At 41.0% G+C, this 11,370-nt stretch overlaps 1 protein-coding gene and 3 long non-coding RNA genes across 7 annotated transcripts in view; 3 read left to right on the forward strand and 1 right to left on the reverse strand.

Moving 5' to 3' along the window:
- LOC109297767 overlaps positions 1-927 on the forward strand; it is a 6,022-nt gene extending 5,095 nt beyond the window's left edge. Inside the window, exon 2 of the long non-coding RNA XR_002097406.1 lies at positions 3-927. This is a non-coding gene — a long non-coding RNA (uncharacterized LOC109297767). The remainder of the gene's footprint in view (positions 1-2) is intronic.
- The window catches only part of LOC109297768, a 240,968-nt gene that overhangs the window by 145,577 nt on the left and 84,021 nt on the right, over positions 1-11,370 (forward strand). The window lies entirely within an intron of this gene.
- The window catches only part of TRAPPC13 (trafficking protein particle complex 13), a 46,528-nt gene that overhangs the window by 13,983 nt on the left and 21,175 nt on the right, over positions 1-11,370 (reverse strand). For 2 of the 4 annotated variants that reach the window (XM_019517784.1, XM_019517783.1), the window contains exons 7-8: positions 7,072-7,116; positions 2,976-2,993 (exon numbers count right to left, since the gene is read on the reverse strand). In XM_019517784.1, coding sequence (XP_019373329.1) covers positions 2,976-2,993; positions 7,072-7,116 — 63 coding nt within the window. The remainder of the gene's footprint in view (positions 1-2,975; positions 2,994-7,071; positions 7,117-11,370) is intronic. The other 2 variants (XM_019517787.1, XM_019517785.1) reach the window with 1 other exon arrangement.
- Positions 10,054-11,370, forward strand: part of LOC109297769 — a 12,464-nt gene continuing 11,147 nt past the window's right edge. The window contains exon 1 of the long non-coding RNA XR_002097408.1: positions 10,054-10,275. This is a non-coding gene — a long non-coding RNA (uncharacterized LOC109297769). The remainder of the gene's footprint in view (positions 10,276-11,370) is intronic.

An 11,370-nucleotide genomic window follows, 5' to 3' on the forward strand; every position in this document is an offset into this window, starting at 1 on the left:
AGCCCAAGTTCTATCCAAGTTAAGTAAAGATTAGCAAATTGCAATGCACATTAAAGGACATGCCATGCAAGATTACTGGTGGGACAAGCTAGGTAGAACAAACAAATATAATTAAGAATATTCACTCAAATTTATTTATTGCAATGAAATTCAGTAAGAAAGATGTCATGAATTTGCATAACTACTTTGAGTTGTGCTAGCCACAAAGCAATCCAGTCTTCTTTCTTGATAAACTGCATCATGCTACGGTTGCTAACATTGTGCAAATTTATTGTTTTCATTGGTGCTCTAGCACCAAAGCATTCCATGAAAAATGCAAGATATCAGTGAACTTAATTTGAGGTTGGCATGTGTGAACTTGTTCAGGAAAATGAGCTGCACATAGTTGGAGTGGATCCAGAGGGGACTGCAGTGGCTTGGTGATATCCTCCTTTCCACAGTGTAGCTTAGTGGCTCTGGCTCCTCTGCAGAGTCCAGACCACACTGCAGAAGCAACAGCCAAGGACTTCAGTCCCTGAAGCAGGTACAGACCACCCCCAAAACCTCCTTCCCCCGCAGCTGCACTTCCCCTCCTTCTGCCTATTTATGCTTCTGGATGCAGAAGAGGCGGCCCACTCACCATTGCTGCTGTGCTCAGCTGTGTCAAGGGTGGAAAAGCCCCAGAGCCACTACTGCCTTGCTCCAGCTGAGGCTGTGGGGAGAGGCTGCATGGGAAACTGAGTTCAGCTGGGGACAGTAGCAGCAGGCAGGTTCCCCCTTCCTGCCCATCCTTCTTAAGTGTTTCCCACCAGCCTAGGAGCAGGTGCAGGAAGGGGAAGCTGTCTGCTACCACTGCTGTCCCTATCCTAGCCGAGTTCCTTGCACAGCTGCTCTCCAGTTGGGACAGCAGTGGCAGGTGGGTCTCTCCTTCCTGTGGCCAGAGGCATAGAGAAGGGGAGGAGAGGTACCACTGAGCATGAAGGGGAAGGGAGTGCGCCATGAGCAGCAGGGTGGTGGATTCTTACCTGATTCAGAGACTTCAGAAAGTCCTATAGCGAGGTCTGCCCACCCAGGTGGTGGTACAAAGGGGCTGGTGCAGAGGGAGTGCAAACATCCCTCAAGTGCTAGTTGCTGCTACCATATCCCCCTTTTCAAAATCCTAGATCTGTCTATACACATAGCTTGAACTGTGCGAGTTCACAGGGAGGTATCCTGTCATCAGGAAAGGCAGGATTCATGTTTCATCTGAGAAAGTAAGGAACCATGGGTCATGTTCATCTTACACATCCTGTAGAATCCCAGACAGATGAAGCTATCTTGGAGTTCTAAAAATCTCAGCATTAAACAACTCCTGGAAAGCTCACTTTACTAGATACAATGTCTGGAGCACCAATAAGTAACTCATTTTTGTAATTAGGTGACCAGCTAAAATCAATGCGAATTATTGATGTAAGCAGAAGCTGGGCTGGGGCAAGTACCACAGGTCTTGGATCTTTCTAGAACATGTGGGAAAAAGTAAGATATGCTCAAGTAAAATTCTGCACTCAAAATACAGCACATTTATTAGCATATCACATGCCCCATGTCATACACTTTTTTCTGGGAAGGCAGAATGAAGGGGGGGAAGGATTTTTCCAGTTTTTTTTGTCACACACTGGTGTCAGCATTACTACCACTTCTCCCTACTGAGGTCAGCCAACAACTGCCAACTTGGCAGCAGCTGTGAGAGGGTTAAATCTGTAGCTGTTGTCCCTACAGCAGGGGGAAGGGAAGAGAAGGAAAGGGGAAGTGATGCTGACAAGGAGACTCTGCTCCATGTGGCTAAAGCATTCAGCCCTGGCTGAGCTGATGCTGAGTACAACCCCGTGCTGCCACTCCAGCATCCTTTTGCCTTTATTTCAGTGCGAGAATCAGTTTTGTTGCTTAAAAGATGCTCCCCAACTACGGGTGGCTAGTTTGCAGGGAAATGGTGCAGGTGACATGTGAATAAATACAGTAGCATGTGTTGACTTAGCAGTTATGTCCATTATCTAAGTAATCCTGTGAACTGGCTTAAAATTGATACTGTTGGAAACTAATTAATGAAAAAAATGTATTTCTTTATCCCATAAATCCATTGCTTACAATCTTCATTTACCCAAATTTAAACCAGAGATTTTTTTAATGCCACAACCACCAGCAGAAATTTAGAAGGAGCTAAGTTGAAGGGAAAAAGATAAATTAGCAGCACAATGAAAAAGCAAGTTAGTTTTATAGTAAGCCCAAGACTTTTAAAATAAAGTTAAAAAGACTTTAAAACAGATGAATATTTTATAAGCTCCTAAACACAGTGCATGTCTTAAACCTTAAAGTGAAAGCATATTACAGAAATACCATACTAAATCACCAACGCATGCAATCAAAAGTGTCAAAGCATAGTTTAGCTAGCATAAAAGAGGGCAAGTTCTGTTTTGTGCTCTCTCCTCAAACCCACCGTCTCCACCAGCCAGAGACTAACGGATTTTTTAAAGATTAAGTAAATGGATAATTTGTGATTATAAATCAACCACTTCCAAGATCTACATACAAACAAGTGGTATTCTCCCAAAAGAGAAAACTTCAACTCTTTAGCTCAGTTTCTCCAAACATAAGAGCTGCCCATTAGAAATGTTTAGTTTTGTTAAAAAATATGATAAATACAATCATAATTCTACTAGACACCTAGACATTTTTGTAAACTGACCATCACAAATAAGGTCTCCTCTAATTCTAGTTTCAACAATGGGTATTAAAGAAAGAGCTAACTGCTTTAAAGAATTAAATATAGCTGTGTGTATATATATAGATAGATATATATGTAAAGAAGTATGGATGTGAAAAAATATCAGTTAATGATAGGCAGAACAAACATTGCGTTATCATTTATGGTTTTAAAATAAAAAAATGTTAATAACAGGCACAGAGATGAAGAGACATTTAAAAAAGCATACATATTTAGAAAAATAAATAAAAATTACCACAGAACTGAGGTCACTCTAATGGGAAAATAAAAAAGAACACATTAGAGAAATTAGGGTTAAATGTTAAAGAAAAAGGAGGATAACTTTCAAACAAAATGCACTTTTGCATTTTTTTGCACTTTCCAAATGAGACAGCATTAGTAAGAGAGGAATGTAAATAAAAAGACACGTGACAACTATATTTCTAATAAAGTATAACCAATATTGTCAAACTGCTTACTAGTATTGTTTTTTATTATGCTTCAATTTTTTTATGCCTGCTTGATGTTCAATAAAGACTCAAGTGAGTAAGCTACAGATCAGGTATGGAGGGAAAAGTAAAAGAATTAAGATGCAACTAGTTCTTGAACGGGACCCAAATCTACTTAAGATATAAATCAGTACAGAGAGTTCTGTTTGAGATGGCTGATGGTCTTACTAGAAGAATGAAGACCTGTTCATCTGGTAAAAGCCTAGGACAAAAATTCACTGCCTGCCATCAGCTGACTGCAAAACAGGCCACAATGTTTCCAGGAAAAGCCTCTTACCAGAAGAGGCACTTTGAAAAAGATCAGTTGTAATTACATACTTTTCTCTTAGGGGCCAACCATGTAACTAGTTATGCCAGAGTGTGATAGTGGTATTTTCCTTGATCAGGACTTTATAAGGCTCTCAATGAAAGCCTTTCTATTGACATCATTGGGTGTGGGTTCAGACCCTAAAATTTCAAGCCTGACAGGCAGGGACTAGGCCTCCTATGTTTTTAAGTAGCCCTGTGCCAATCTTGGTGGCTGTCCTAATTTGGGACCTTCACGTGCTATTACAATACAAGCATCAACAAGAGTTGATTTTTTACTACTACATTTACATTTAGAAAATATTTTGTATCTTTATACTGAAGAGTTGCAATCCATTTTCTTAGTGAGACCTTGGAAGTAGAGGCCATCCCACTGCAGTAATCTTAGCAACAGATGAGCAGGCTAGTCACCCTTTACACGATTTATTTACTTGAAGTTATATACATACAAGATACCTTATTTGTAGCTTTCTCTTCCCCAGAATTATTTCCTTTCATAACATTGACAATTTCATTCTTGTGATAATACTGACAATATAATATCACACAACTTCTAACCAAAGAATAGACTATTTAGTCACATTTTTTCTTTCTGAAATAATTCAAAATTAAATCAGCAACATGATCAGATACTAAAGATAATACCAGCTGTATATGTTCCCAGACAAAAAGAAGATGATGCAATTAAAACAGCTTTGCAAACATTCACCAGCTCAAATAGTACACCCTCTGGACTACCCTTTGCTACAACCGATGGATGGATAAGATGTATAATAGTGGACTGGATAGGAGAGGAACCCTTTAATATTTTCCTCCTCCTTTAGGCAAGTGGGTGATACAGAACTATTAGTTTTGTAAAATTATCCATGGTAGTTTGAGGGGCTTTTGCTGGTAGCTGTGTTGGTCTACGAACATAGGCAGGCAAGGTTCTTTGAACAGATGTGGTATCTTTTTTCCAACTGAGTAGAAAAAAGTTCTTAGCAAGCTTTCAGGTGCAGTCACCCTTCTGCAGGCAAAGGGAGTCTCTGCTGGTCTGAGACTCCAAGAAATGAGAGAAGCTAAAGTACTCTCTATGCCTGAAAAAGGGTGACTGCATCCGAAAGCTTGGTAAGAACTTTCTTCCAACTACTTAGTTGGTCTAACAAAAGATATCACATCTACTCAAAGAACCTTGCCTGCCATGGTAATTTGATATTTTTCATGACAAACCTATGCCCTCTGTGGCTTATAAATACCTCATAGAATTAATTGTTCCCATCTAAAATTGTCCCGAGGGTTTAAAATTTAAGACTTCTTTGCTTTCTAGCAATTCACAAAACATTAACTTGCTCTTTAAAAAAGTTTCTGCTAAAAAAGAGTCAGGTTTCCATTCTTAATGACATTTCACAGAGTTGAGAGGATATTTCACAGAGGTAAGGGGATGATAATACTTTTGCCTTCAGAGATCCACAGTCTCATTATCTTTCCAGATGGAACAACTACTGAAGCAATATTATAATCCATGGTAGAAAAGGGAAGCATTTATTTTGTCCCCTATAAAGGTGCCCATTAAATTCCATTTTACTAGTGGCACTAATATTTTACCTTGCTATAGTATACGTTTAAGTACTCCTGTTACTGGAAATTGGCAGACAATGCCAGTTTTACTAAACAATTAATTCCACTCCCTCATGTTTTAATATGATAGATTGCACTGCTTGAAAGGTTAAAAGGACTGACGTTTGCAAGATTAGATAAAACTTAAGTCAGATGATATTTGAGGAAAGCATTTAACTTTTGTTGGTCCATCACATTCAACTTCCTCATACTACTTCCTGTAGTTTATTCCTAGTAACAACCTAGCAGTTAATGCATTGAATTCATTTGGAATGGAGGGAAAATGTTCATAAAGACTTTCTGTATGACATCAGGCATGACACTCTTTACGTCTCATGTTCCCATCTGCAAAGGAGGAATAACCCTGCCCTTCTCTCGCCCTTTATCTGACTTGTTTATTTAAATCTATCAACTCTTTAAGGCAAGGACTATTTTGTATTCTACGTACAATGCCTTATACAGCCCTGCTTGTGCATGAGCCTCTGAGGTGCCATTAATGCATGCAAGTAATTAGAATAAGTGGAAATGTTCTGGAAATAATTCAGTTCTCTAAGGACAACTTTATTCACAGAACAACACATGAATATTTAGGAATGCATGTGTTAATCCATGCAGGGAAACTATTGACTATTTTCATTCCCTTTCTTCCCACACATTAGATCTTATTCCTCCCATCTTCCACCCTATGCTGAAGTTTTGAGGTAAGTAAAATACTTTCAATTTTATTATTTTGCAGTTTCTTTCAATGACCCCTATCCAACTAGAGGAGCACATTAGTTGGATGTTTCCAGTCAAATTACATTTCAAAGTTACTCATTTAAAATGCCCAACTTGCAACTGAAAATAATGAATTACTTTTACAAGCATCAATCAATTTGTACAGCACTTCTGTGGATAGTATTAAGTATCAGAGTACGATCAAATAACAGACTGGGAAAATGAAGCACAGAAAATTAAATGACTTGCCTAACATCTCACAGCATGTAAATAGTACAGCTTAGAAGAGAACCCAAATTTCCTCATTCCATATAATTGGAAGGGGCTTTCAGGGTCATCTGGTCCAACCCTTTGCACGAAGTTACTCCTAAATCATTCCCAACCAATGTTTATCCAGCTTCCTCTTGAAAATCCCCAGTAGAAGAAACCAAACAGCATTGTAATCATGTAAGATCAGCTGTTGAAAATCCCCAGTAGATATAATATCCAATTATATGAATTTATATGATCATAGGAAAGTAGGGCTGGAAGGGACCTCATGAGGTTATGCAGTCTAGCCACCTACTCAAGGCAGGATCATCCCTGACAACCATCACAGTTGTTTCTCTAACCTGCTCTTGAACATTTTCAGGGATGGAGGGTCCACAACTTCTCTAGGTAGCTTGTTTGAGTGCTTAACCACCCTCATAATCATAACTGCCTTCCATCTTTGAAGTGGCTTTTATGTAAACATAATATTAATGACAAACATAAGAAATCAAATTACTTAATAAAGGAGCTACGTTCTCGCTAAACCAAAACCAAATGTTTTGGAAGCGTGGCAAATAAGTACTTAAAAATTGACTGCAATTAACCTTCTTCTGGACAATTTAACAGTGGTCTCCCAATCACATTCAGAATATTTACTACAAAAAAGAAATCTAAGAAATGACTCTAGCAATTAAAATTCAAAAGAAAGCAGCAGAAAAAATTTCAGTTAGATGGAATAAAACCTAAAGATGTCAGCCTTCAAATCCAGTTTCTCCCCTCCCTAGTATGAACTAGACTTCTGATATCTAGTTTTATTTGAAAAGCAAAGCAAATAAATAATATTTTCATAAATTAAGCAGCTTAATATACCTAGAATCTCTCATTCTTAGCATACTATATTTTTAGTGGGGGGGTTTCCTATTCAGCTTAAATACTACTTACTGTATGTTAAAATTTAACAAGTTTAGTACTTACCTCAGCATTGTAGAACTTTGTTTTCACATCTAATGGTTTGAGAACCTGAGGGAGAAAATACAGATTGGAGAGTTTTCTCAAACTTCTCTGCAATTAAAAAATACTGATTTAAACTATTATTTATAGGTTCTTAAAATACTCAGTGATCCATCTTTTAAGCATTCTTTTGATATAGCAGGAAACATGTGTTAGCCAAATAAATGATAGGTTTCAGCTTATTTCTTTATTCTTGTTTATTGGCTGTATAGCTCATTGCTTTACTAAACACCAGAATGATTCTGACACGCTGTATGACAAATAATTTTCCACATCAGACCAGTTCTTACATTGGGAATAAAAGCTGTTGATCAGCTTTTTTAAAAGTAATGATTCATTCTTCCACAACCCACAAATACTTTCTAGTTTGTTTGAAAGAAAACAAATGCATAAATATTTGCATCAAAACTCTCCAGTGTTTTGCAACAAATAAAACTCACCCCGAGACTCGGAACACTTTGAAAACAGTTATAAGTCAGTGAAATATCAGCTGTATGTTATTAGCTAAAAATCAAGCAATTACTAGCCTGGATTTCTTTGGAAGCATAACTGTTACTTCTCAAGGGATGATTATTAGAAGAAACCAAACAGCATTTTAATCATGTAAGATCAGCTGTTGAATACAGCATCAAAAAATGTATCTTGGGAAAAGTGATACAAAATGCCAGTGTTAAAATAAGTTGTATATGAATTTTTATATGAAGTACATAGTTTGTGCATGCAAGTTATACTTCTCCCTAAACCAAAAAAAGTTAATCCCCTCAGTTCTTGAATTTCTGTTCTCCAGTTGTGGTCCAGTTGAAAGAAAAAGTACTACCATATATACTTGAATATAAGATGAGGTGTGTTCTCCCCCACCGTCAGCATGGGGAAAAAATAGGGGCACACCAATACTGATTTTTTGGGCCAATACTGATGGCCAATTGTTAACCAGCCATATCCAATTGCTGATATGCAGTAGGGGTGTGCGAAACAGGCCCTATTCGATTTGGATTCGGCCTAAGTTGGGGACAGTGATTCAATTTGTTGATTCAAATCACTGTCCCCTATTCAATTCAGCCTAATCCAAATCTGAAGATTCGATGCTGATTCAGAGAATCTGCGATTCGGACATAGACGCAGCTTTAAATGTTTTTTCTACATACCCTGAGGTACCTGGCCTGACTTGTGAATGCTGCAATGCTGGGGCAGATGGAGCGTACCACGGATGGAGCGGCCTTCCTGTGTGCTCAGCAGTGAATTCAGAAGTATTTCCAGTCCACTTCCGGGTCCGCTGGGGAGCATGCAGGGGGCCCCTCCCATACCCCCTGTCTCTGTGATCAGCCACAGGGGGACCCCAAGTGCCCCCCCAGACCCAGGAGGCACCAGTTGCTGAGACAGAGGTGGGGGGGGAGGGGAGGCCTCTCGCACTTTCTCCAACATACCCAGAAGTGGACCAGAAGTGCTTCTGGCCCACTTCAGGATCTGCTGCCAAGCACATTGGGGAGCCCCCCATGCTTCTGTGGGACACTCCATGCACCCCAGAATCTCAGCATTCACGAGCCGCCTGGTACTTAGAAGTATGTAGAAAAAATATTTAAAGCCATGTTTATGTCCAATTGCCGAATCTTTCTGAATCTCTCCGAATTGATTCGGAGGGTTCTGAATTGATTCACAGAGATTAAAGGGTCCTTTGCTTTGATTTGGATTCAGAGAGTTGGCCACCAAATGGGGTCAAATCTTCACCAAATCAAATCGGAGACTGAAGCTTTGCACAACCCTAATATGCAGCCCTGCAGCTTGATGAACAGCGTCTGGCTGGTAAGTTGGGGGGGGGGGGCATGGGGGTGCTGATCAAGGCCCCCACAGTGAGGGAGGGAGTGAGGCTGGGGCAGGGGCTGCCCAGCCGGGGCAAAGAAGAGCCATGGGCAGCTCATCTGTGGGGCGCGGGTGGCTCTCATTGCTGCACGCACCCCCCGGGGAAGCATGGGGTGTATGTCCCCCTTGGATTTGTGCACAAGGCAAGGGCAGGCTGCATCAACCTCTTCCCAGTGGGAAGGCTGGGCTGGGGCTGTGCTTGGGGCAGGCAGTGGCGGCACTGGGAAAGGGAGGCCACAGTGGGGGCTGCAGCCACCCTAAAATTCACAATAGCCCCCCCTGGAGCCCCTCTCCCAGTGCTGCTGCCACCTGCCCTGCCCCCGCCTGTCCTAAACACAGGCCAGGCCCACCCCCCTTCCAGGAAGAGGCTAGCACAGCCCCCAGCTCTGCACCTGTAGAATGCATCCCACCCTCATCCCCTGGGGGTGTATGCAGTGACAGGAGCTACTCCCCTCCCTGGCCCTTGCAGCCCCCAGACAAGCAGCCCATGGCTCTGCCCCATGCTGCATCTTGTTCTAGCTGGGCAGCACCTGCCCCTGTCCCAGTCCCACCCTCACCATGGGGGCTTTGAACTGCACCCCCATGCCTCTTCCCTCCCCCATGCCCCTTCCCCACCATAGACTTATTGGCCAGACACTGCTCTCCAAGCTGCGGAGATGCATTCCTGGCCACGTGCGATCTGCAGCTGCATACATGCACATGGCATTTATTGGTGACATTATTGTTCACATCACCCCCAAAAAGCCAATTGCTGATCATTTCAATGTTCCTTTTATCCGTGCAGATATGATATGGACCAATATATCGGTGCACCTCTAGGAAAAAAATAGTTCCTCACCTTACATTCACATATAAGGAAACCTCATTAAATACATAGTCTATCATTAAAACTGCTACCACAAGCAGCATATGATCAGTAACAGATGCCAACTATGAAGCTGATTAAAGGCAGCCAAAACTGAGCATGGCCCATATTGGGCAAACATACTGAAGGGAAACTTTTTATAAAGGACAAAAAGGGCAGGTGTTCCCTCCACAGGGAATTGGTACCAAGTCTGGAGGTACTACAATACCAGGCTGGCACCAGGAGGGCCAAAGCCAGCCATGACATCCTCCCTTGATGCCAAAAATAATTTATCTTAGCCAAAAGGCTGAGATGCTGATAGGAACTTACCACAAAGATAGGTTAGTACAGCTCATCTGAATAAGATATATGATACTGCCCATTGCACTCTGTCCCCCTCAGCACTGACTCTTTAAGTCATGGTGAGCCACTACAATGAATACATTTCGACTTCCTTTTCACTCCCTGTAACTTTCATTTTTATTTCCAATAATTCCTGTTTCTTCACCAGCCTTAAATGTCTGGCAAACATGACCAAACAGGGCCCCAAACAGTTCAGCCAGAATCTCTGTCACCCCCTTTCTCAGCCTGTTGCTTATTTTTAGTGTGGCCTGGCCCTCCATGAGGTAGAACCAGACCACAGTGCCCTGCACTTCATCTGCATATACATTTTGGCAGGATCCCAGGATTCATGATGAGAACACCTGGTTCTAGTAATGAGTGGCAAATTAGCACATGGATCCTTTGAAGGGGGTTTCTGGAGTACACACACATACTAAGTAGTGCTGAGCTGTGGGGTCACCATGGCTGGAATGCTGTTGACTCTGCTGGGTCCCAGTCCAATGAATTATATGGTAAATTATGAGCCTTTTGGCTTTGAACTACTATCATGCATCACCCGTACTATATATAAATAAGTACAAATGTGCTGCTTAATGTGGTGTCTATAGAGTACCTGCACTAAAACTTGTACAAGTTTCCAAAAAAAAAGGAACTTCATCAATTCTGGAAGAACCAAATTATTACAGGCGCATTCATTTCAAAATCAGTGTTTTTAAATTCGCCCCTCACTTCCATGGGCCCAGGGACAGCAGGTTCTGACAATAAAGGGATGGAAGGAAGGGGCTGGTAGAAGGCAAGGGGGCTACCTGACTCCCCTCCCCGAATTATCTTCTTTTCTACAGCAGTGGAAGGAGGATAAATTTAAGGCAAACCTCCAATAATTATATTCTATACCCGGAAAATTATAACAAATTTATAAAATTTCCATATATAGAATCTGTTATTGGGTTGTCTTATATTCAGGATCATCTTGTATTCAAATAAATATGGTACTTTTAAGCCGTTTACAGCATTTTTTTTTTTTAATATAAAATGTATGGCCAAATGAAATAACATGCTTTTTAATGATGCACCAATAAAGATTTTTTGGGCCGATACCGATGACTGATTATTGACCATATTTATTGGTCATATTGGCCAGTACCAATTCAATTGCTGATATGCAGCCAGGCAGCATGGAAATCTGCATCCAGCTGGTAAGTCTCTGGGGGGGGGGAGGG

Source organism: Gavialis gangeticus, unplaced genomic scaffold (assembly GCF_001723915.1).
Source record: "Gavialis gangeticus isolate Ggan-Ray unplaced genomic scaffold, GavGan_comp1, whole genome shotgun sequence".
Classification (NCBI taxonomy): Eukaryota; Metazoa; Chordata; order Crocodylia; family Gavialidae; genus Gavialis; species Gavialis gangeticus.